Source organism: Sebastes fasciatus, chromosome 20 (genome assembly GCF_043250625.1).
Source record: "Sebastes fasciatus isolate fSebFas1 chromosome 20, fSebFas1.pri, whole genome shotgun sequence".
In the NCBI taxonomy this organism is placed as follows: Eukaryota; Metazoa; Chordata; class Actinopteri; order Perciformes; family Sebastidae; genus Sebastes; species Sebastes fasciatus.
Window position 1 is genome coordinate 18786015 of NC_133814.1, and position 27024 is coordinate 18813038.

Consider the following 27024-nt stretch of genomic DNA (forward strand, 5'->3'; position numbering starts at 1 on the left):
CAGAAACATGACATATTCCTATTGACTCTGTGTCTGTGACAGTAGTACAAAACAGATGAATACAAGTGGAATGTGCACAGCATAAACAGCAATCTGCCGCTAGCTCGCCTTCACAACCACCGAGCCAGAGAAAAGAGAGGAGGCAAGCAAGCTCTGTAATTTCGCTCCATTCAAAGGTGTGGAGGAATACAAAAAAAACACGAGCACAGAATGACGGAGTGGACTGAAAACCCTGCGATGAAGAGACTTGAGAGACCTTGAGAATAGAATAGCACATTCTGTCCACAGAGTCCTCGTGTGCAGCTGCCCAGGAGTACTCTCGACCTACTCTCACACACTGATTTCAGCCATCCACTGTCACACTGAAGAAGCAGTTTGTCATTCAGGAACAAGCCATTTCCCCTTTAGGACCACTTACAGATCCTCCAAAGCAAATAAGCAAAAAAACAGAAGAACAGAGTAAACTGCTAATGACTTAAGATTGTAAACAGAATATCAGTACCGCTGGCTGTGTTTTTCTACACAAACAGCTGATGAGCTGACTGTAAAAGTCAACACTAGCTGAAGGGCTGTAAACACGCATTTAATACGTTCTCTTCTGAAAAAACAATCTGCTGCTCATCCTCGCTACCATGACCTTTTAATATTTCCATGAGACGGGAAGTGGATTTTGGTTGACGTCCACCAAAAACACAGGAAGCACTGTCGGGCAAGAGCGTCATAGGAGCAGTCAGAAAGGAGAACAACGAGGGTGTCATCGCTGTGTCAGCTGGATAAAGATGTTTTTCCACCAGGCCACTCACAATAATTAAAGTTCAGCATGAGGCCACCGCAAGGGTGGTACAGCCATGAGAACGAGCCTGACATGTGACACCGAAAGCAGCCTTGTGATTGGTTAAAGTGGCCCGGTGATAAATAGCTGCTGATGACTTTGACACTGCCTCCTCCAGTATCAAGGCTATTTTAATTTGCCAGGGGGATCTTAAAGGGACAGGACGTCTTTCCATAAACTGTAGATAGGTGTCATATGTTATAAAGATCCTTGAGATTTCAGTCCTGGATGATCTGGTGATACCTGTGGTTACCGTGGTAACAGCCAGTGTGGTTTAATAATCCTTGAGCAGCCGCTTTGGCAGAAAAGCAACAGAAGAGCAGCTGGTATATCTGTTTATAGTGCAACCAAACAATCTGGACACAGTAAAGTTACCTTGTTGAGGAGTTGGAGGTGTCATCTGCCAACTCTTCATCTAAAGGCTGTTACACACCGGAGGCGTTTTTTTCGTGCAATTAATTTGCACGTCAATATATATTTTTCTTTAACTTTACTTGTCATGAATACTTTCATACAGAACGCTAATATTTTGCAGCGAAAAAACAATGTAATCAAGACCAGATCCAGTTCATCTGTTCTTACCTTTCACAATAAAAGTCCTAGACACAGTGACAGTTACAGTGCGTTTCCTGTGGCCGCTTCACAAAAAAAGTCATTTAGTGTTTCAACATTCGAATGCTTTTAATGTAAAGTAGGAAGTAAATGTAGGAAATGTTAGGTTTGCATTAGAAGTAACTTGATATAGAAAGTGGACAAACAGTGATCTTAATTAAGTATTTCACCACTGGCTTGACCAGAGCTGACTTTGACCAGATTTTATTGTCTCCTACACACCCAAAAGTTATGTTTCCTGCTCCAAGAAGATATTGATCACTGCATTTTACAGTACATGAGGTCCTCTTGTCATGAGGACATCTAAAAAAAATGCTTCAAGTAATAGAAAGTAAAGAGAACAATGGTGAGAAATCACAAACGGACAGCTGATTAAACAGCCAGAGCGCCCAAGAAAGGGTTAAACTCTGGTGTGTTCGATTGTTAACCATATTTTTGTTTTCAATCATCAAAATAAATACTCATAATATGATAAAAACGAAAATTACGACCCTTAACTGTGGAGTATCTATTTAAATAAATGAAATCAATTGGAAAAGGCATCATTGGTGGGAGTAAATGAAGCGAGAACCAAAGCAAGCTACCGAAGCATGAAATTACTCCTTACAATCGCTCGGGAGTACAAGAGAAACATCTGGAAATAGGATTGCGTTGGGCTACACTGTACCACAAAGCCCCCTTATAATAGAGCGAGCAGGAGCCCCTATGACCTGTCAAATATGCCACTTCTGTCTTCAGCGCCCTCCCCCCCCCAGGGTGCTGCAGCCCCATCTAATCATGTAAATCACCACCACAAGAGAAGATCAGTATTCAGTGTGTCTCCGAGTGGATTCATTCGTCATATTACCCAGGGAGAAGTCATCCATCACATTCCCGCAGATCACACACGCTGTTGACCAAAGATCAGAATCTAATCTCCAGGAAGTCAGTCAGCAGGCCCCCCCCAGGAGACCAGAGGACCTGACCGCGAACTGACCCGACGAGCCGCAGGGTCAAATTATCAACACAGCCTTCGGACACTTCCACCGCTGCGGAGGGTGGCGAGAAATGTGGCCTCTGCCCCTGGATTCATAACTGACGCTCAGCTGGGATCTCAGGCGGGAGTCCCAGTTCAGCACTTTTCTTCCATCTTATCTTTTATTCATTATTTTAATTTCACAGGCAGCCTCCCACAGCTTGGGATCATTCTGAGGTGGTTAAGTGCTTATGATGGTGTCATTAAAAAGTGCAGAAAAAACAATGGCTGCTATTTAAATTATTGATTGCGGTAAATGGATACATTATGGAGAGCATGTGGCGCTCTGGTCTCTACACAGAACACATACAGTGAGGTTAAATTGGGACTGAAAATGATTATGTAGAGATAAGAGGAAAAAGGTGAAAGGTCATGTGTCTTATCTGCTACTTTAAATCAAACTATGAATAAAAAATGTTGATTTTATTTGAAGAGGTGCATCCTTAACACAATAAACAATCAAGGATTTCTTGTGTGAATGAATAGGAGCTTCAAGTTTGAGGGGCATATGCAAAACAGTGCTGTGTTCGCACAGCAGCTTCCGATGAATAATGTATCAGGATGAACTTGGATGTGATGTGTCTGTAACTTATTATCTAACTTTAGAAAATTTTATACCCCGATGAATTCAAATAATTCTGGAGACATCCTTGTGTGTATTTCCATATTTTTCCTTGCTACTGTTGGAGATGATAAGATCTTTCTAGCAGTGATCTTCAGTCACTTTTCTCCATTTTTATCTTTTGTCTTTCTGTGTCAGCGGTCAGATGTGATTTTTTTTTTCTTCTCTTGATTATAATTTTTGTTTGTGAAATATTAATCTGTCTTGCTGACAGATTTTGAGATGTGGGTTGAAATAAAAGACATAGGCGAGACGGAATTAAATAATGCTGACTGACGGAGGAAACCTTATTTTAAGTAAGTTGTGTGGAAAGTGAAGGGAGAAGTCGTGAAATACCACTTCGATTCATGGACGCTGAGTGCTGCGTGGGAGGATTGGATGTTTTTGGGATTTGTGAAATATGTGCCAATCGGTTTCTCATCCCCTTAAGGTCCATCTCTCGTGTTTTAAATTGCCAATAATGTGGGTGGCGAGTTACTGCAGCCCTGAAACATTTATATCGAGCACCCTTTAGAAACTCAGCCTCAGATCTGTTTTCCTAGAAGGTGGATATAAGAAACGAGGCTTCCCACAGACAGTCCAACTAAAAAAAGTGTCAATCTTGGGATTACATTAAAGAATAGTGTGCAACATTTAGGGTGATCTACTGGCAGAAATGGAATATGATATTAATTAGTATGTTTTCTTTAAGGATGTCACGAGAACCGATACTTAGGTAAGTCGATACCAAAATTATAAGAACATGATTGTACTCGAGGGTACCTTCAGGGCTCGATACTAACTGTGTCCCAGGGAAGATAGAAAATGTGTAAACTCACTATCGACATATAAGGGGGGGCCAAGCCCTACCTACGATAGGGTACACTACCGCTGGAAACGGCCAGTTGAGTGGAACAGCGTATCCCCTAGTGTCCTCGCTGGACCTAGTGGACATGTACCGCTGGATTTAACATTATAGACACGACCATTGACTATTAGTATAACAATTTAGCCACAAATTCACAGACTGACCATACACGGCCCAGACATATACTCGGTTTTGACCGAGTCTTGTTTACTGATGAAAATAAGAGAGAAACACAAAAATACTGAAGACAACAGTGAAACAATTGATGCTGGAATTTGGCCTTTTACCTAATCTGACTTCTTCCTCCAGACAACCACCTCTTCATTTGTTCGACACTCTACCAACACCTGCTCCTGCTCACCTCCTCTCTCTCTTTATGAGACCTGACAGGCAGCCTCTCTACATGTGGACCAAAGTTTAATCTACTGTTAATCTTCCTTTTTGACAAGAAGCAGACAGAGCTGGGGGGTGAAAGCAGTTGGTAATTAATCCAATGGGAATGTTTACTGTTTCCAGTGGAATGCCTCTGAACCCACAATGGCTCCGATCCAAATCGGCTTACAGAAAATTTAGGGCGAAAACCGTTACACTTGTATGAAAACAACAAGAAATGTTGTGGCTAGGTCTTTCAAGTTTATATTTACAATTTAAACAACATTGCAATTGTAGGGTATTTTCCATTCACATGATGTTGCCCATTGACACTCTGGACATTTGTAGGACACATCTGTAAACACTATTCTGTGCTCTGGAATCACACTGATCTTCAAGTTGGTAAACCGCTACTAAAATGTGCCTTTATGGAACATCTGTGCAACATCTAAATACAGTATGTATTCTGGTAAACTCAATGGGACCATCATGAGAGCCAATAAAGTGGAGAAATTGGAAACATAGATCCCAGTGCTCAGAATGTGTGTTGATCCCAACGGAAGTCGGCGTGAACATAAAAATAGTGGCTAAAAACATCAAACATGTGTGACTGATCCTGGAAAAAAAGCATCTAATTTTCATCTCATTTTGTTTCTGCCTCTCTAGTCTGTTTACATTTAATGACATTTAATGGTCCTGACCCCCATGTTGGAAAATACTGTTTTACCAGTGGGCTACCTCCGGGTTTGAAAAGTGAAGCCAATGCAGAAATGCCTTAAACGTGCATGCTTTCTAATAGCCAGCAGGGGGCGACTCCTCTGGTTGCAAAAAGAAGTCTGATTGTGTAGAAGTCTATGAGAAAATGAGCCTACTTCTCTCTTGATTTATTACCTCAGTAAACATTGTAAACATGAGTTTATGGTCTCAATCGCTAGTTTCAAGTCTTCTTCAATACAGCATGATGTTCATTTAGTAAATTATGGTCCCATTTACAGTCAAATAGATCATAAAGCAGGGGATGCTTTAAGGCGTGGCTACCTTGTGATTGGACAGGTTGCTACCACGGCGTTGTCCGGTCTGGGAGTTGTCCCAAAGTTGTCCCAAAGCGACATCCAAAAAACCAAGATGGCGACGGCCAAAAAGCCGAACTCGAAGCTTAAAAACGGCAGTCCACAAATCAATGGTGACGTCAAGGTGTCTACATACACTTCTTATATGCAGTCTATGGGTTTTTTGCAGTAAGAAAAAACTACATGAAAACTTAGTTGCAGTTTTGAGTTCTTCTGATTGGTTTTCTGAAGGTTTTTCAACACAAAGAGGAAGACGTAATCCATCAAATGTCGAACTGAAAGTCATCAGTAGAGGAGATGGGAGGTTTTTACCTGTCAGTGCTGACATTATTCCCAATGGTGACTTATTATTCAGGGGCTCCGGCTTGGGAAATTCAATTTAAATCAAAAGTTAATTGTTTTAAATCTATCACACTTAAGCCTAATTACCAAACAGTTTACAGCTTGTTAGCAGTCGGAGTTGTGATTATATGAAATTCCCGAAGTACGTGTCACTACTAACGTAGTAGTTGAAGTTAATACAATGGCTGTGAGATGAATTTGTAACGTTGTAGAGGTGTTATTAGTCTTTCATTTATCATTCGCTAATGTTGCTTTCATTAATCAGAATGAAAGGGACGCTTGGGAGGTTTTGTGTTGCTTATCATTGTCCTCAGTAGACACATATATTTAGTTGTTATTGCCCGGCAGACAGAAGATGATGATGATGGCACCCTGGACTCATATAAGATGAAATCAGTGAGGGCTTGACGGCTAAGTAAGGAAACTAAGAGGAGCTCATTTGTTAAATCAAATGAAGCTTGAGAGAAACTTTCTTTCCAGTTGAGCTGTTTATCTGCTTTTTCTCAACATCAAATAAACAGTGTTTACTTGTGACTAACGCTTGAGTATCTCCCAAAAAACAAACCACAATCTTTGTCAAATCCTGTTTATTCCAGGAGGCGCAATCAGAGAAATTCAGCTTCTCTCTGCAGATACAACATGGATGGCTGTTGACGCCCAGCAACTGCAAAACAGAGTTGCTAACGACTACATTTCTATCCGTGACTGCGATGAGGAGAAAGCTCCACAGGCTGTGATGTTTTCAGAGCAGCTTCCTGTCTTAATTCCCTGCTTTCTTAAGGTTCTGCTGGAGACGTATAGTAATCCTGTGCAGTAGCGTTTCACACCTAGTTAACAGTCAAGAGTTTCATCTCTAACAGCGCTGAGCCTCCTGCCAGATAGGGGATATGTGCGCGGATCGAGCGTTAGCCTATGACTGCCAAGAAAACGTGCGAATTAACAAAACGTAGGCTATTACTGAGTCGACTGGCTTACCGCTCTGCCGCTCGGGAGCGAGCCTGATGCAAACAGTTTTAGAGAGGCTACTCGGGGGCATCCCAGCGGATCCATAATATTAACTTGGCATGTGGATTTTCAACTTATAAGATGCTTTGCTTTATCTTCTCCCTGCTACATTATACATGCGACTCCACAATAATGAAGGCTTGGACAAATTCGGCGGGCTTAACGGACAGGCAGGCAGGTTAATTCTCCAAATTGAGGGTGAGCATAAAGAGGTCTCCTTTTTAATACAGAGGATTAATTGCGTGGCATCCTATTTTTTTAAGGGTTGCCATCTCTCTCACATAAGGATCACTTGGCACTGTAATTTGAGTGTGAGGTTTAGCATAAATCACAATAATACACGTGTCCTGTTCATTATGCTCTGGAGGTAGATTGTAGCAAGAAAAACAGTTTAATCACAACTCTACCTGCTTGGCCACGTCCTGATAAATGGAGGGAGGGGGGGGGGTAGATGCTCCAACTACAACAACACATCCATCTTGCAAAGTGTAAAAAACTCCTCCGGTTCGCCAAAGGTTCATACTGGCAGCGGCTGCCTGCACAGATATAAAACTCCAGCTCCAAATTAACTTGGCAGGGATAATCCCACAAAATGATAGCTCCAGCAATGAGAATAACATTTGTACAAATTCCTCGTGACCCGGTCCAGGTCGGAGTGCGTCTCCTCGCTGCCAAGTAAGCTTGACAAAAATGCAAACAGCCCTGCAGGTGCGTCTGACGCTTCTGCTGGACATTTCGAGGCCGTCTGGTAAACGGAACTCGATGTTGACCTTTGAACTCAAACAGACGTGCAGCTAGGTGGCAAGTGCATGTTGTTTACCAGCCTGAGCTCTTGCTGTGGTGAAATTAGCCCCAGGGCTGTTGCTGCTGCTGCCGCTGCTGCTGCTTGCACTCACAACCATACAGTACATTCTGTTACATTACTTGGAAGATGGAGTAGGAATTGAACTTGTCTGCGGTTCAGTGATGAGATGAAATTATCAGGAACAATCTCAATGGTTTGTAGGTCATTCAAAAAAAAAAAAAAAAAAAAATGAAATGGCTGAGGTATTGAAAGGTTTCACAGTTGCTCATTTAAAAGGAGTAGCCGGAGGTAATTGGAAAATGAACACATCTCTCCCCGGCGCTGTGTATTGTTGAGGTCCCCACAGGTCTGTGTTGAGGCCCATTAGAGTGACATCTGGAAGACAGATACTGTCTACAAACACACACACACACACACACACACAACTACTATACTGGGTCTTTCTGCTAACCTAAGGGATTCCATGGCAACACATGAAAGCTTCCATGATCCAGTGGCAGCGTAAATATAGCGTATATATTAAGTCAAGAACACTGACACACTGACAGCTGTTGTTGCCTGTTGGGCTGCAGTTTGCCATGTTATGATTTGAGCATATTTTTTTTATGCTAAATGCAGTACCTGTGAGGGTTTCTGGACAATATTTGTCAATGCTTTGCGTTGTTAATTGATTTCCAATAATAAATATATACATACATTTGCATAAAGCAAGCATATTTGCCCACTCCCATGTATATAAGAGTATTAAATACTTGACAAATCTCCCTTTAAGGTACATTTTGAACAGATAAAAGATTTGATTAATTTGCAATTAATCACGATTATCTATGGACACTCGTGTGATTAAACATTTTAATCGATTGACAGTCCTAATTTAAACTGAACTATGCACTGGAGTGCATAATCGACAACTAATTTACCTTTTCTTCCCATTTTTTTCTCTTTTTCCTACCAGAAGGTTTTGTGAGCTATAAACATCCCTCATTTACCAACATGTCAATCGTTACAAAATTGATTCATATGAGTGTTTTCTGACCTGCCACCAACTAAAACTACTTGGTTAGGGTTAGGGAAAGATCAAGGTCATGGCTGAAAGAAACTAACGTTGACTTTTGGTAGGAATTCAAACTACATTCTGCCCGTCTATCCCAACCTCGTCCATTAGTATGAGTCCTCTCGCTGCAGACAACGCCTTCGGGGCATGTGGGGGTGAAGTCAGTTTTAACTAGGGGGTTTCACAGTCTGACTCGTCTGTTTGTTAAGATTTGACTGAGTTATGACTCTTAAAAGGAGTATGAATTTTGACGCAAATTGCAGCAATTGGGTGCTAAGAGCTTTAAAGTATCTTAATTGCCCTTCACATCAAGCAGCACCCCCTATTTTCTACAAACTTCAGTGAAAGCAAAAATCAATTAACCTGAACTATTCATTATTTCTCACACATTTTAATGCTAATAATGAAGAGATAAGACCAGTGATGTATTTAGTAAACAGGGATATTTACATAATTGTAAACACACATTTTTCTCTGCATAAGTAATATCATCCCCGCACCACCACGCAGTCTCATAAATCAAACTACTAGCTGCAAAAGGGGGCCGTTCTCATTCGCCAGACTCCATCTATACAGCACAACTGGGTACAGATGGTGAGGGAAATAAAAGCCAGTTTAGTTTCCCATGCGTCATTAATACAAGCAATGACCCCCAACTTGGCAGCGGCACACGGCAACTCAGGGACGCCAGATTTACCTACTCAGCACCTGAAAGCCCCGTGCAGTGTCTCCTATTATCACAGAAAACTGTCCTACAAATATGTAAATAAAAGTCACACACATGTGCAAAGTCACACGCTTTTTGAAAACATGTTGGTTTTCATGTGTGAGGTGTTGTGTTCTTTTTGTATGATATCTTATGAAAAGTTGATCCTCATTTTTTGTGCGTTTTTCTACAAATGTCCAGCAACACGGGTCAATTTCCGCATGTTACATGCATACAGTCTTTTCAAAATAATATTCCTTATAATAATGGTCTTCACAGGAAACAACTTGGTTAGGTTTAGGCAACAAAACTACTTAGGTTTAGAAAAAGATCATTGTTTCGGTTAAAATAACTACGGAAGTGGCATAACTTAATTACGGAAGTTACGTGACAAATCAATCGATGTTTGGGTTAAAATAACTATGGAAGTGGCGTAACTTAAGTACCGAAGTTACGTGACAAATAAATCAACGTTGACTTCTGGTTTCACACGGGACATGAGCAGCGGTCTCCCGGGCGAAAGTCTGGTGTTTTTAGACCCACACAGCCACCCCGACCTCATCCCTACACGGCGCTTGTCGCTCTTAATACTGGTTCACGATTACGTAGGTTACATACGAATTGATTTTGCTTGATACGAATTACAGTGCATTACTTTTCGTAGGTATAGTTACGAATGGTGTATGAGAGAAGCCTGTCTCACAACATATGTTGTAATTGTTGCTTCATATACAGCATGAAACAGTGTTTTTTTCCATGTGTGATCATTTTTACCTTTTTAATTGTGACTTCACATGGAGACAAATCACAGGTGAAAAATGTCGAGTTGGAAATGTAACATGTTTGCACCTGAAAACCACCAGATGTGGTTTGAATTTTGCAGGCAGATGTTTATGTGTTACATTTTAAAGGGATTTATGACTTATAAATGTCTCAAGTACGGCCTATAGTGACAGTAAGACCAGTTAAAGTGACTCTTAAAGACCTTAGAGGCTATGACAAGACAAGATTGAAGCATGCAAGATGTTGCCACTCTTCCTCCTTGTTTACAGGAGCCAATAACACCGGAGAAAAAAACTTCCATGGAAGTCATTCACGAGATAAAGCAGATTAATGTCTGTCAGCATGTTGGCTTAATCACCGGAAGCTCATCAATCACAGTGACAAATGGCCTCGGACCGCTGCTTCAATCAGACAGCATCTTCTGGGCCGCTCCTCCACAGCCACATAAATCCTGCCCGCTGATCCATTACTCTCATCAGGAATACATAACATAACTTCATTGGAGGATCCATCCATCACCGGGCTCCGGCGTGCGCCATTATTTTCAAAGTCCAACTTCTGCACTCGAGCACAGTCGGAAAAGGCAGCCGGATACGGTCTCCACGACAGATCGTTCAGTCTAAAACTGGAGCCGTGCTGTCACTTCCATGCGAGCTCACGGAAAACAGCAGTCTGTCTATGAAACATTTATGCAACAAAGGGTTACTGGTGACAGCAGTGAAGCTAAAGATGGCATCTTTAAGAGCTGACATGTTTTGATAGGCTGCTGAGCAGCCCAGGACTTTACTTTAAATAGAAACAATGAAAAAAAAAACAGCATCCGACAGTTTGTTTACGTTGATGCAAAGACTCAATCTGCATACTGATGAGGTAGAGGTATGTATGTTTCAGGATGTGAAGTGTTCAGTTTGTTAACCGTCGACGTTAAATCTCTAATAATAGAGGAGCAGGCAACTATTATTTTCCACATTGATTAGTCTGTCAATTGTTTGTTTTTCTTTTTGATTAATCGTTTAAGCTGTATGGAATATATCAAAAAGATAATGAAAAATGCTCATCACAATTTCCCAGAGCCCAAGGTGACTTCTTCAAATTGCTTGTTTTGTGCGACCAACTGTCTAAAACCCCCAAATATTCCATTCATAATGATATATAACATCAAAAAAGCAGCAAATCCTCACATTTGGAGGAGCTGGAACCAATGAATGTTTGGCATCTTTGGTTGATAAATGACTCATAACTGTTAACCAGTTATGACAAAAATGTTGTCAATTAAGCACTGAAGGACTACGGAGAGGTCAATTTTCAAAACATGCCCAAACACAAACAGCAGAATGGTACCATTTATGAATGTATATCATAACAGTGGTATATGGGTATTACACCACAGCTATGAACCAATCAGATTGCTTGATTTGAGCCACCCGTTTTATAAAGGCCTTTAGAGTGCATCCTATTTGAAGAACAGTCAGCTGACCCTGTTATGTGTTAACGTTGCCTGCATACACGTGCATTGAGGGTCCATATGGACAGCCTGCATGCCCTGTGACCCAGAGGAGCCCTATGGAGCGGCTCCCCGCGGCCCCTGATGCACACTTGACACTAACCTTCCTGCAGCAGCGACTGAAATAAAAGACCCCTAAAAGAGAGGTCAAATGCTTCATTTGAGAAACACAGAATGCTGCTTCAGGCTCTCGGGCTGAAAACGGAGATGTATCTCACAGAAGGGGAGAAAAAAAAAAAAAAAGGTGTTGGAGTTATCAGAGCAGGGCCAGAATGTGTGAGTCACTGGGAAAACGAGGGCTATCTAAAGGACCAGTCAGAGGTTTTTTTGGGGGGGGAATGAGACACTGAGGCTCTGGGACAGTCCGTTGTCCCCGTCTGGTGCAAAATGTCCCAGACGAGCCTGCGTTCTCACAAAAGACAAAGTGGAGCAAAAGGAAGTTGGCAGCAAGTCACACAGCACAGTGTTTATCATTGCTTCTGGTTTTTTTTTTTATGAATCATAACAGACACAAATATGAATCTATTTCCTATTATGCAAATTTTCCTCAGATTTATAGGTGACGATAAAAACGGCACCTTTCCTTTTGAAAATTAAAACGGTGCGAATAAACAAGAGCACCAGCGTGTTAAATCTGGATGGCAGAACAATTCACACAAAAAGTCTTCATTTGGCCCCCAAATGTCTCATCTAATAAAAGCCGCTCCGCTGAACAGAATCCACTGTGTGTGTTTCGCAAATTATTGTAACAAACACGGGAACAAGACGGTTCAAATAATGCCAGCCAATTCCCAGAAGCACCCTCCCCAAAAAACACACAAAGCTTTGAAGTGTTTCATTTTCTGGGCTCAAACTAATCCAGTATGTGGTTCTACATTTGTCCAAACATGAGGATATGTTTTATCACTGTCAGCGTCTAATGACCTCCGTGAATCTGAAAAGGGCAGCAGCTCTGTGCATGTTTGCTGCCACACGCTCCCCAGTTTCCATGATGAAGTGGCTTTAAAAAGGCCATTTAAATTGAATTCCCCGAGATTCCCTCAGCCATTTCAATCGAGTTCCCGTCCCTTTGGAAATCTCCAGCAAAGATTTCAATAACAAAGGCATCCTCTTTTTGTCTGTATCGCAATAATTAAGAGTCTACAGCTGGTCTATCACTGAGAGACGCATCACTGGAATCTCTAATGATTAAACCAAATGATGAAAATTAAACCTAAACGCTGCGTTTCCTGCTGTGATCACATTTACATGCAATCAAAGTCTGCTTCAAAAGACTAAAATCTGCCTTTTCATAATTGATAGAAGAGTTATGACATACACAGCCCATTATTCATCCTGTCTCTTTTTGCATGCTCTTTATTATGTTGCACAAAGCCCTGTTTCACATGCAGATTTGACAACATGTGGCAGCGTGATTCATTGTTTATTTACTTTAAGTTCTTTTAAATGAATACTTCATCAGCGCGAAGTTAACGCTGCATCTAAATCAAGAACGATCAGACGGAAATATTACAGCTCAACTTATCTCGGACAGAGTAATTCATCAAAGTGCTCCGATTGCTCGGTTGAAATCTGCGGTGGGAGAGATGAAATGGGCTCAAACAAACACAGAGTGCCTGCCAGGAGCCACGCACACTACACCCAGTTGTGGCATTTAAATCATTCTAATCATCCATCCCACTCGCTGTGTAATAATATATTGCAGCGAGAAAGAGAATCCCCCCACCGCTTTTACAACGCCCACGACTTTCAGCTTCCCACACAGACTCTGTGTCAACTTGTAAGCAAACTGATACACACTTCGACATGGCACACACACCAAGTGTATATGTCTAGCAATGCTATGTAAACAATATACATGTATCATTATGAAATGTGTACTTTAAAAAGTGCTCTTTATATGAGATTATTAGTATGGCTGTCAAAGTTAACACGATAAATAACGCGTTAATGCAAATTAATTTTAATGCCACTAATTTCTTTAACGCACCTTGCATTGTAGCGGGCTCAGATTTAAAGCTAGAGTGACTCTACTGGCATCATATTAAACTAGAAAACCTAATGAATCCATTGGTACCAACCATGTCATACTAGCTTGTTGCGAAAGAAGTTGAATAACGCTCCAAACTTATGTTACATTTTGGCGAAGAAAAACTGGCATGGCCATTTTCAAAGAGGTCCCCTTGACCTCTGACCTCAAGATATATGAATGAAAATGGGTTCTATGGGTACCCACGAGTCTCCCCTTTACAGATATGCCCACTTTATGATAATCACATGCAGTTTTGGGGTAAGGCATAGTCAAGTCAGCACACTGACAGATATTTTTTCATTATTTTGTGTTGTTAATTGATTTCCAATAATAAATATATACATAAAGCAGCATGTTTGCCCACTCCCATGTTTATAAGAGTATTAAATACTTGAAAAATTAATTTAATTTGCGATGAATCGCGATTAACTATGGACAATCATGCGGTTAATCGCAATTAAATATTTTAATCGATTGACAGCCTTAATTATTACTTTAGTCTATAAAAGTTTAAAAAAGGGATCTTGTAATTGCTTTTGTCCAGTTAAAAGTCCCAAATATTCAGTTTATAATGACACCAAACAGAGAATAGCAGCAAATCCTCACATTTGAGAAGCTGGAGACCGAGATTATTTAAAAAATGTTCTTGATGAATGACTCAGACATTTAAATTATTGATTAATCTCTCAATCGACTATCGATTAACAGGCTATACTGCTTTCCACAACTTCTTCATTTTCATCCCACTCGCCTACTTTTCCTCCGACTCAGTCCGCTTTCTGCATGAAACCCTCATGGCTAATGTGCTGGCAAGCAGCTAGTACTATGTGCGTAATTGAAAGCCAGAGTACAGTAATTAAACAACCCTTGTGATACTCTGCACATTCAACTTGAAAGTAATGAGGGGAAGAGAGAGAGGAGGTTAACGGGATGTGATGCACCCCGAGGGCATGTCTTAACCATTAACCAAAACTTATCAGCCCTCACATACAGTATAAATCCATATTGCAGCACCGTATTGTAGATATTTATGTCTTGAGATGCATTTTAAATGAATCATGGCGAGAGAGAGCCCCTTTTATAACATTTTAGGAGTCAATTAAGGATGTTGTGGTGTGAACTGTGGGGGAGCTTAATTAGCAGATGGCTCCTCAGACCCCTGAACTAGGGATGTCACGAGAACCGATACTTCGGTACCAACTCGGTACCAAAATTCTAAAAATGTGACGGTACTCGTTTACCGGAGCGGAGGTACCGGAAATTAGATTCTTCCGGATCTAATGGGGGCAGTATACGCTTACAAGTGTTCTCATCTGCCGTGAAATGAAGGAAGAAGAAGAACGCCGTAACAGCACGGAAACAAACCGAGACGTGAAAGATGGCAGCTGGCTAGTTAGCCAAGCTACGGGCAATGACCGAGAGCGAAAACGCTAAGCAACCGACCGGCCAGTTGTTATTATTTTTCGACACACCTCCAAGTGAGCTGCGCCAGGGAATAAATCCAGCTCTGTTGAGTGCAAAAGAGGAACCCTTTCCAGTCTCCCTTCTTCTACAAGTTAGCCACACGCAACGTTACAATAGATTCGCAAAAAAAACAGTACGCGGTGCAGAAACGGTGCCGTCGTACTTTTCTTTCCAAAGGAGGAAATACTTCCAATTTAGCAAAGCACCTCAAAGACAGACATCCAGACAATATTGTTTTAAATACTTGAAGGCTACATGCCACTGTTCCGTTTTGCAACGTTAAGACGTTTCTTTTTATTTATTACTTAAAGGCTACATTCCTCTGTTTTTTGTAATGTTCAAATGTTTTAATTAAGGAGTGCGTCTTAAATTATTATTTTTTTACCGTGGTACAGAATTGGTATCGAGAATCGTGTAAATTCACTGGTATTGGTATCGACTACTAGATTTCTGGTACCGTGACATCCCTACCCTGAACACACTATTCTTCATCTCATCTAATGATCTGAATGAAGTGCAACCAAGCAGAATGTCATTTAAAACTGTTTTTTTTTTGTTTTTTTAAATCTCTTTTTACGCATGGTGATCCATCTGGAGAGCAGAGTCCCAGTCAGTCCCACATTAGTGGTCTGTCTGGTGTCTCAGGTAGAGAGGACAAAGAGAAGAGAGGACCACTCCGTCCCTCCTGAGGCTTCCCCTGCTCTCATTGGTCAGAAGGAAATCCTTTTGTTTTGGCTCTCATGGCAAAACATCTCATCATGAATGGGGAGCCCAAAATATCCGTGCGTAATCACAAAGAAAAATGGGACAGATTCTTAGAATAAAAGCAGCCAATCATAGAATTAATGATCATGAGATGTTTCTGATAGTATTTCATATCGATATGCTGTTAACTCTCCAAGCAGCAGCTCTTAAACCGAGTCAACTCCTGAGTTAGATTAGGATACATAGTGACCCATTCATTCTCTCTGCGCTGAAAGGAGCCCGTTATATTGGCGACGTCTCCGGTTGGATACAGGGCAAACACACACAGTCTAATAATCACCCAAAACTTTTCCATTTCTGCACGCTTCAGAGCAAGGCATGAACTTCACCCACTCGGACCTGATGGAGGCAATAATCGCAATAGAATGCATGGACAGAAATGGAGAAATACTCCTCCTGTGTGATCATATATAAAAACCTACCATGCATGAGTTTCTTTTCGTGCAGCTTTCTCACGCGTCCACCCGGATCAAACAACTTCTCGATGCCGGCTCGTGTAGCTCCATTCCGGTCACCGGTCACCAGATTAATGGCATTTGTAAATCCGCGTAATTATTGTGTGTGTGTTTTTTTCCCCTCCTCTCCGCTGGCTGGTTACATGTGAACAAGTTGTAGAGTCTCTCCGCTGCTGTGACAGCCTCTCTGTCTGTCTCTACTGCTTCTCTCTGCCGGTATGAACGGTGGGAGTCAGCCTCTCTCTCTCTGTCTCTCTCTCTGTCTCTCTCTAATGGTGGTGGGTGAGGGGTGAGGGTGGTAGTGAAAGGGGGGGGAGGGAGCAGGGGTCCCTTCATATGAACTATAATCTCTTTACAAAACTACCTCTTCTAGAATTTAATAGCAATAAACATCATAAAATGTTAATTTAAAGGGTCACTTCACAGATTTTGAAAAATATTTTCTCACTTACCCTAAATTATATACAGTCGTGCACATTCGGGCTGTGTATTGGTAAAGAATCCGGCGATACGATACGTATCATGATATAGGGGTTACGATTCAATAGATATGTGTAATTCACTGTAAGCAAGGCGATATATTGTGATTTTTTTAAAATCAAATTATAGGAAAACTGTCATAGTATAAAGAACACACCACCATATGCATACAATCTGAAGAAAAGTTTACTTTTTTATGCAATTGTAACAGTGGCATCTTCATTTGCATTTATTTATTTATTTTATTATACATACATGTACACACATGTAACATGACGATAACAAGAAGGAAAGGAAAAATAAATAAATAAATAAAAAGAAAAGAAAAAAAATGTGCAGAGCAATCACGGGTTACAACAAACCTTTTAACTTATATTACCGACTGACAGCAGTCGCACAAAAATATCCATTCCACATTGCATGTCATTTCAGCATAAACATAATTCATTCATTTGCATTTATCACAGTCCCTATAACATCCGACATTATAGCACTACTATTTATGTAATCTGAGCCACTGTCTGCCACGACTCTTTGCATGTAAACTATTAAGTAAGAATCAATACAGTGTTTTTGAGAACCGATACAGTATCACAAAACATAATATCGAGACTCCCAAGTCTGTCGATATTTTCCTACACCACTGATGCACATGTTTTAGTTTTATTTGGTTTAGTTATTTGTTTTTTTAGATATCAGTTTCAGACTCTGACTCCACACCAATACACTGGAGATGAATGGAATTTCATTTTGTGGTGCTCACTTGGATATTCCAAGAACCGATACTTTGGTACCAAGTCAATGCCAAAATACTTGTTTTTCTACAGTACCACAGGTATTGGGGATCAGGGCTCGAGACCAACAGCGTGCCGTTGTCCCGGGGACACTAGAAGATTTCCCTGATAATGCTACATTGTGAACAACAAATCTGTATTGAAATCGGCCAACCCGATATCACGCCAAAGCGTGTAATAAGGCCGCCTATCCACCAGAGGATAGCGTGTCAGTGTCATGCTTTGCCTCGCCGAGGCGTGAATATTACACGCGTGTATGAAGGTGCAGTACCAGCAGGCGGCAACAAAACCGCTCACTTAGGTTTAGGAAAAACATCATGGTTGCCCTTTAAATAATACGTACAATACGTACGGAAACAATGTAACACAAGTACGGAAAACACGGTACAAACATCACTAAACAACACGTTACTAACGTAGCTTGAAAAACAAAACACAGGTCTCGAACACCGGCCCCCTGTGGCCTAGCGTAACGTATTCACACGGATGCATTTACATTACAGTTGGCGTTCAAATGACACGCCTAAAGCAAGAACTGCTTTCTTATTACATGGTAATGGTAACAACGTTTACAAAGGTAAATTATAACGTTATCATGATGTGTTCAAATGTGATCTTGTGAAATTTAGTTTTTGGAGAGAAACTTGAGGCGGATCATCAGGAATTAATAATAAATTATTAATACAAATTTAAAAAACAGTCTACAAACAGTAATAAAGGAGTGTATGTTGAAGTACATGGGATTTATTTTGTTTTAGTTTTTTACCGCGGTACCAAATGGCTATGGAGAAACGTGGAATTTCACAGGTGTTGGTATTGACTACTAAATGTCTGGTATTGTAACATATCTAGTGCTCACACAGTAGGTCTGTAGAAAGATTGCATTTTGAAAAATTCAAGGGACGTCCCAGTGGCCTGTACTGGTTGAGGCGCATGCCATATAGCTTCAGCGTTCCCAGTTGGATTCCTGCCAGAGAGCTTTGTTGCATGTCATATCACTCCCCCTCTAATTAAAAATAGATGCATAAATCAGCAGCAACAAACAGAAACAATTCTCCTCATAATTCATTCCTTCAATTTCATTAGTAGAAAATACTTGATCAAATCTTAATTGTTTTTAATGTACCTTTGAACATACACACTTTGTGTGTGCAGCAGGATGATCTAGTATTGCTGCCTACCAACCCACATATAACCTCACATATAACAGAGAAAGGCAGAATTGACATATAAATCATTTAAACACAGCTCTAATCCCATGAAACATGTTCACTGTGGATTATTTAGAGTAAAGAAAAACGCCTGTACACTACTCCACAATATCTTTATTGACTACGTTTTGATCCTGCTTGGATCTTTGTCAGGTTAAAGTGTTTGTAAATGTGGAAACCACACCCATATTTCTACATAAAGCACCAATAGGGAAACCAGCTCTATGATGGCAGGTGTAGTTCATCCAAAACACTAGCGTGATTAAAAAAAAAAACATCCACAAACAATTCACAATTTTATAAAGTACATAAAAACACAAATACAAAAGCCATACTTCTAAATGTCAAACATGTTATTTATAAACATTATGTCAAATTCATCATCACATATATCAGAAAATCCATCACCTACGTTCAAAAATATGACATTACATTAAGGTAGAGGAAAAAGGAATGAAGAAATATTTAATACATAAACAATAAATGGGTTTAAGATACCCTTCTAAATAAGTTATCTCTATCAAATCTCCATATGGAATAAAAGAAACACCTGTCGTATAACATTTCACTTTTAAAATATGTGTCAGAATATATAAATGTAACTGTATAGGAAAAGCCATCATAGTGCAACCACCATTATTTGTTTTAGAGAAAAATATACTCACATACTCACTTGCTGTTTTTAAATCTAATGTTAAAACTCACCTGTTCCTTTTAGCTTTCCCCTAGGGTTTTATAATTACTATGATTTTATAGTACTTTTAGTTTCTTTTATCTTATGACAGGAGGTAATTTGTCTATATATTTATTCGTCCTATTTTGACGCTTTTAATCGCATGTTTCTTGTTTAAATTGTCTTAACGTTTTGTTGTAATTGTTTTGCCCTTTGTGTGAAGCACCTTGAGATTTCGCTGTATTTTAAAGTGTGCTATATAAATTAAATTCATTATTATTACTATTATTACATACTCCTGATTAAGACCTCTAGGTATGAGAGTCAGAGGGTATTTAAATCTCTTTAATTGCTTAATTATTTAGAGTAACCATATTGTTTCTGGAAACACAAGTTACTGTTCAATTTGGAGGGGATTTGTCTGGTAATAGTCTATGTTCTTCATATGTTACTTTAATTACTATTATGATTTTCTTATTGTCAACAAATCCCAGGAAAAGACCAAAACCACCATGTGTTAATCTGTCGCTCAATACTTTCCTTCTCCCCCAGCCTGTCTGTGTGGTCTTTGGTTCCTATACTGAGGACGTAAATCTTTAAAAAACTGGTCACAAATACTGTCTGTAGTGTAGTTTCATTTTTGAAAAAGGCCGATTAATTTCCTAAAACAGCTAGACACTGCACAATGGAGCTCTCTGTCACAGAGAAACAAGCTATATCAGGCTTTGGCTAGACTGTTAGTAGAATGGTTTCATTGTTGGTTTTGGTCTTTTTATAGGATTTCTCGACAATAAGACAATCATAGTAAGAGTAGAGTAATGCTGGCCTTATCATTTAATGTTATTTGTGGGTTAAGAAGCACCACAAATGTTCCGTTCACATCCATTGTCCTTTGGTTGAGACAGAAATCTCACAGACGGATACCTCCAAAATAAAAACTGCATGGTAAATGAGAAAAGATGCCTTTTCTAATTAATGTGAACTAGCCCTTTAAGCTCACCATTAACTGATCTCTTCAAGTCCTGCACTAAACGCACAATAGATCTCTGTTCTCACTAAATAAATACAAAAACACCATAAAGCTATTATTGCCCAAGTCCCATTTGGACCATCATTGTGTTATTGTGGTGCTCGTTCCTCGGAGAGAGTGTATAGAGGGGTCGGTTATAGGGGGGGTTGGCAGTGGGGGAGGGGACCGTGGCCACCAAGACAGCTGCTGCTCACTGGCTGGTTATTCAGACCATTAAAGCAAAGAAGGATTTATAGGAGAGGCTACATTATGTTTGTTAGGTTTCCTTTGCTCTGCTTTAGCCTCCCGGGGAGTTAATGGTGTCTACAGTAAAACTGCTACGGCTCAATATTAGAGGATTTAGACAATAACAAGGTGTTTGCCTCCAAGACGAAGAGAAGGCACCGCAATTACGTGGGAAAAACAAAGGCCAATAACTTCACATTCATTTGAGAATGTGCTGGTGTTTCAGCAGCAGACAGACCTCTAATTCTCCCATGATGAAGTCCAACGGGGAGATGTGGACTAGGCTTGCCGCGGTCGTCGGTGTTACACGGTTGTCGGGCACACACCGATTACATTACGTACAAAGGTGCCAACAGTTCCTTGAGAGCAAAATGAGCAACATGGGTCAGGTACCAGTACCATTTGATGTCTAATTCTTGGTGTTAGATATGCTCTATGACAAAACTTCAAATGTATAACATTTAAACATTAACATTAATCCAAATTGCATCCCAGTCTAAGTCTTGTCCCAATTCTGCTATATCCCTGTCGTTTTGCTTTTTAAAATAAAACCTATTTAGTTCATTTTCGCGTATCAGCGCCGTGTTATCAATACATAGTCAGACGACGGACGCTACAAACTGAAAGTGAAAGTGTCTGCTCCGTACGGAGTCTCAGCTCAGAGTAGCAGGAGTCAGATTTCATACACACGGGATGAGAGAGAGTTGACAGACAAGACGATGGCAGAGGATTTGGTGTCGAAGCGAAAAGCAAAAGTGCAATATTTGGCAATATTTCTGATTGAAACACAATGCTATAAAGGAACCATAAAGTTAATTAGGCAATCGCCGTGAGGAGGACGGAGCGATCAGAGCCGGTGTGCGCGGCGGAGCAGCGCCAAGTAGAAACCTGCGGCCCTGCAGCGAAAAGTCGAAACAGAGAGGTCAGACACACAGCCACCCGCTGTTAAAGATCAAAGTAAAGCGCTCTACAGATATTGAGCGTCATGTTTTCTAGTAAACTGTCCGGTGTAATCGGTAACACCGGTGTAACCGGTGGGAAAATATCCTCACCGTCACATCTCTAATGTGGACCAGAGATGTGGGAGATGAATCATCATGACGCATCCAGATGGATTCAGCAGCTTGACCGCGTTGCAGCCACATGTGGTCGCAGTTCTCTCAGCGAGAGGCGGATTCACTAAGTGGGGAAATATGTTGTCTCATATCACGTTTCATTTAGTCCGCCGCCACGGGTCCGACGCTGCTGTCGCTGAGTCAATCATTATCATCATCATCATGGCTATACCTTCAGTTGCTGTTTTCCACGTGAAGCCTCCAACAACCATTATTGCCCGTATGTCCTTTCCTTTATTGCAATAAACAGATTGCCCAAGGGAGTTTATAGATTTTCAAGAATTTCATCTGCTCTCAAAATGAATTTTTGTGAGCGCTTGCCTGCTGCACACCTCACTCGAGGATGATCTCAATCTAATCAACTAGTGAGAAGTATTTATCCTGATGGCAACAGCAACACTGATGATGATGATGATGATGAAGTGCAGTGGCTGGTTGTCTTCTTTCTCGGCAAGTCATCCAGATCATATGAGTCACCGCCGTGCCTGTAGTGTGCCCCACGTCTGCAGTCAGACATGCCTCTCAGCAACAGCCCCGTCTCAGCCTCTGTCTCGGTTAAAGCCCGCTGGAAATCACTGGAAAATGCGAGAAAAAAAAGTCGCTGCTCTTGTTTGTTTTATCTCTCGGTGTGTTCTGAGCTTAGAAAATTGCATACCCATGTTAGTTTTGTGTGTTTCATCACACACATCGGGAAGGCGACGGTGAGTGTGTGCTTGTTCTTGAGGCCCTTGCGTCAGTTTTTTCACCTTCGATCCAATTCCACAGAAACAAATTACCAGACATTTGGACCAGAACCTCAGGTAATTTGGCTGTTGCTTGTTTCATTGCACACATTCGAGTATTGCTTTCTCCAAAAAAAAAAAAAAAAAATCATCAAAGTGTTAATATTTGGCAGTAGGCGTGACATTTTTACTTCCCTTATGCATTACTGTAAAAATGAGTGTCATGACTGCACAGTATTGGTGCCCAGCAAATCCAATTCATCGTGTGGCAATTTTCCGCCGCACTACTGGATTTTTAAGCCTCCAAAATGTGATCAAAGAACCACAAAATAGCCTATGAAGTTAGGTTTTGTCAGGTTTCATACGTCCTTGAAAATAGGAGCCGAAAGAAATCAAATTGAAAAGCTTTTATTTTGTATTTTGAGTCGAGGCTTTGTAGTGTCAGGCTGATTCCCTGTAATGAAGTCATTTGTGTCCACGAGGGTCACATCCATCCCAGGGTTTTTGATATTTTAATTTCTATCTCGCCTGGATTGAGAGGAGGAAGCTGCATCCATCCGGCCTTTAAATCACGAGAAAGAAACTCAGCTAAGAGTCTCAGAGCAGAGCAAGACTCCCCACGGTTCCTCTGTTAGAGAGGATTTTAGGAACAGCGCACCACTGTCAGCTCTAACACAATGTTTTTTATGTTCTGTATAATGGAAAGAGTTTAAAATGTTGTAACAGAACCCAGCAGGACAGTCAAATGAGATTAGAAATAATAGCTTTTACACATGCCTGTTAGTTAGAGGGGGTGGGGTGGAAAAGATGTCTGATAAAATCATATTGGGGACTTCTTAGGGGAGAGTGAACGCTGACCTCATGTTTAAGTGATTCACTGTTTCCACTGAAATGCAATACTTTTGGTCGTGAACAGGGGATGAGATGTCTTTATTTTGTGTTTGTTGCTAAGTCTGGTTTTAACTCCCAGGAGCTCGCACAGCTGCTACCATGCGGTTCTCTCCAGCCTCGGTATTACTCATCTCTTTTATTCCATGTTGTGTATGTCAAGGCTGAACGGTGATTACAGCCTGACCCTAATGATATTTATAAAAGCTATTCAGAGCAGATATGAGGGCTGTGCAAAGATCGTGGGATGAAATTTCAGATAGAAAATTGGCTTTATTCATCTTTAACTGATAACATTTAATGCCGTCGATGGTGATATATACAGTATACAGCTCTGTCCGTACATTTTCATACCATCTTAACCAAATGAAAACATTACCTTAAATCTTCAAATGATCAATTTTCTGAACATTTAATATACATACGGTGTATACATGCATTACAGTATCTCAAAAAAAGTCATAGAATAGTATGTCTAAAAATGTCATGAAAAAAAGTCATAGTATAGTATGTCGTGTTCGTATATGCAAAATACATATATGGAAATAAGATTGATTGGATTATATTCACCATAGGGATAAAACATTAAATGTCCCTATCAATAAAAAAAATAAAATAAATACAAATTGAAAAATGTAAACAAATATAAAAAAAGAAAAAAAAATTCAATTAAAAAATTAAAAAAGAAATTAAAAAAGAAAATATCAATAAAAAGAGAAAAAGAACATTACCTGTCCCTTATAAATTAAAAATAAAATACCACTAATTTGTGAGGGATATGTCTTTATTTTTTGATTTTCTGGTTACTGGACAAAATTCAATTAATTATTCCTGATAACGACTGATATATTTGACTTCAGGACATCTTTGACGACATACATGCTGAAAATCAAACATTCTTACTTTATTAATTTAGATATTTTCCAAAGTAAAAGTCCCTAGAAGTGTATGATTAATCTTTTTCCCAATGTGTAGTGTTAAAAAAGTAATAAATCGTAAAAATCGAATTGCAATTCTTGTAGAATCGCAATACTTAAAAATCTCAATACATATCGAATCGTGATAGTATCGAATAGGGAGATAGGTGTATCATCCCAGCCCTAATATATATGGAATACATTTCCCTTAAAATGTATGTAGCAAAACACATTAGCAGTACTGTGTATAGATGTAATTTCTTAGAGACAAGACTTGATTTTTTTCCCATGTTATTTGTTGACCATATAGAATATCACCAGTCGTCCTTTTAAATGTTTTTAAACCTGAGAGTTATTCAATTTTCTCAACCCCGATAAGATCAACTTGATACAAAAATCCCCAAAGCCAGAGTTTGGAAGTTTTCACCTGAATTCTCAGCAGCTCCAGTGGAAGAGACATGATGTTACAGAGAGTTTAAATGTACTCATCATTTTTTCAAGTCTGGTTTGATATGGACTAACATTATGTGAATAAATAATGCAAAATGCCCCTATGGCTTGACACAGAGCAGGCTAAATTTATCGGTGAAGGTTTCTCTTCTCTAGGCTGCAGGGGTTCCTCTAAGTTCAGACGACTAAAGCTGATCTGTCCTTAGCCCCGATCAAAAGGGAAAACATTATTATACGCGTTAATCTGCCGTAATCTCTGTTAGATATTTGACTCAACAGTCGGAGGGAGACATCAGCACCTGCCTCCACAGAGAACAGTGCTGCCTCAGCACTTCTGCAAACAGGGACTTTCGATCGAAGCTGCCACACTCCATCGTCTTCGTCATACCTCTCTGTGCTTCGGAGGCTGCTCTTTTCACATCGGCGGATGAATGGAAAAAATTGAAAGTTTCTGTTGCAATACTCAATAGAATGAATAAACCCGCGTCGCGCGTCGACTAGGCTGAGCTCAAAGAGCCATTGGAGGGGAAACAGCAGAGAAATACACATTTGATTTATGAGGGCCTGCTTGTGTTTGGAGCTGCTTCTTGTGGAAAAGGGTTTTTCTTGAAGAGGTCCCGTCTCTGGAGAAACCAATAGAGCCCAATCCTGTACGGCTGGACAGGATGCCATACATCAGTGTATAGGCGGGGTCACCACCCATTTTCCCTTAACAATACACAGTTTACACATATATACATTCTCCTGTACAACACAATGTAGTGTAACAACATGGAATATACATAATTCATGCATGCAAGCTGCAATAAACACGGGCACAAAGACAATTAGTGGATTAATGGGTTTGGTGATTGAGTGGAGCTGCAACAATTAGTCCATTAATCGGTTATTCAGTTGAAATATACTGTTTTTCTATTCAGTTTAAGCGTTTCAGTCCTTTTTCAAGCACAAATGCTTATTATTCTTGAGCTGCAACGATTAATTGATTAGTTGTCAGCTATTAAAATAATCGGCAACTATTTTGATAATCGGTTTGAGTAATTTTTCAAGAAAAAAAAGTCAGAAATCTCTGATTCCAGCTTCTTAAATGTGAATATTTTCTGTTTTCTTTACTCCTCTATGACAGTAAACTGTGGAGTTGTGGACAAAACAAGACATTTGAGGAGGTCATCTTGGGCTTTGGGAAACACTTATCAACATTTTTCATATAAAAACCAAACAACTAATCGATTAATCAAGAAAATAATCGACAGATTAATCAACAATGAAAATAATCGTTAGCTGCAGCCCTATATTCTCTGGTTTCAGCTTCTCAAATGTGAGGATCTGCTGCTTTTCTTTGTCATATATGAGAGTAAATTGAATGTCTTTAAGTTTTGAACTGTTGGTTGGACATAAACAAGCGAATTGAAGACATCACCTATCTTTTAAACATTATTACAAAGATTATTCAATGAATCAAGAAAATAATTGGCAGATTCATTTACTGAAAATAATCTTTAGTCGCAGCCCAAATTGTCAGAATATTTACTGACAACAATTTTGAAAATGGATTATTTGTTTAAGACATTTATCAAACAAAAATGACAAATGTTTGTTGGTTTGAGCCCCTCAAATGTGATGATTTGTTGCATTTCTCTGTTGTAAATTCAATATCTTTGGGTATTGAACATTCGGTTGTATAAAACAAGGAATTTGAAGGCGTCTGTACTGGCAAGAATCTGGCGATACAATGCGTATCATGATACAGTGTTTTTGAGAATCGATACAGTATCACAAAACATAATGTCGCGATATTCAACATTTTCTTACACCCCTAAAGGCGTCACTTTGGCTCTGGGATATTCTGTCATTTTATAAACTAAAGGAAACAAACAAAAATTGTGAGATTAATCTCAATAGAAAGTATAAGCATTAGTTGTAGCCCTAAGGCACAATATTCTTTTTTTATGTGTCATACACGCCCACACACAACTTTTCAAAACCAAACACTGTGCCAGAAAAACGTCATCACCCTGAATGTGTTTCTTTGCTTTAAAAATGTAGTGATGAAGAGGCTTTGTGTTGTTAACATATTGCAGATTGAAAAGTGAAAGCCCATTCATTCATCTGTCCGTACAGACTGACGTTATTTAACCAGCTTCAGAAGTTCAGTGAATAGAAGCGGTCTAATTGTCAACGTTTTAACCTTGAAGATCGCTCTCTTTCAATATTTTAATTGTGTGTTTGCTGAA

General features: G+C 39.9%; 1 protein-coding gene and 1 long non-coding RNA gene across 5 annotated transcripts in view; one reads left to right on the forward strand and one right to left on the reverse strand.

Moving 5' to 3' along the window:
* Window positions 1–16530, reverse strand: part of chst15 (carbohydrate sulfotransferase 15) — a 41159-nt gene extending 24629 nt beyond the window's left edge. Inside the window, exon 1 of one of the 3 annotated variants that reach the window (XM_074620206.1) lies at window positions 16253–16530. Coding sequence is in view for 1 of the 3 variants with exons in the window: in XM_074620205.1 (XP_074476306.1) it covers window positions 5339–5412 (74 nt within the window). In the remaining 2 variants the exon portion in view is untranslated. Of the gene's footprint in view, window positions 1–5338; window positions 5428–7124; window positions 7747–16252 lie in introns of those variants that run through there. The other 2 variants (XM_074620207.1, XM_074620205.1) reach the window with 2 other exon arrangements.
* LOC141758623 (uncharacterized) overlaps window positions 1–27024 on the forward strand; it is a 95969-nt gene that overhangs the window by 29282 nt on the left and 39663 nt on the right. The window lies entirely within an intron of this gene.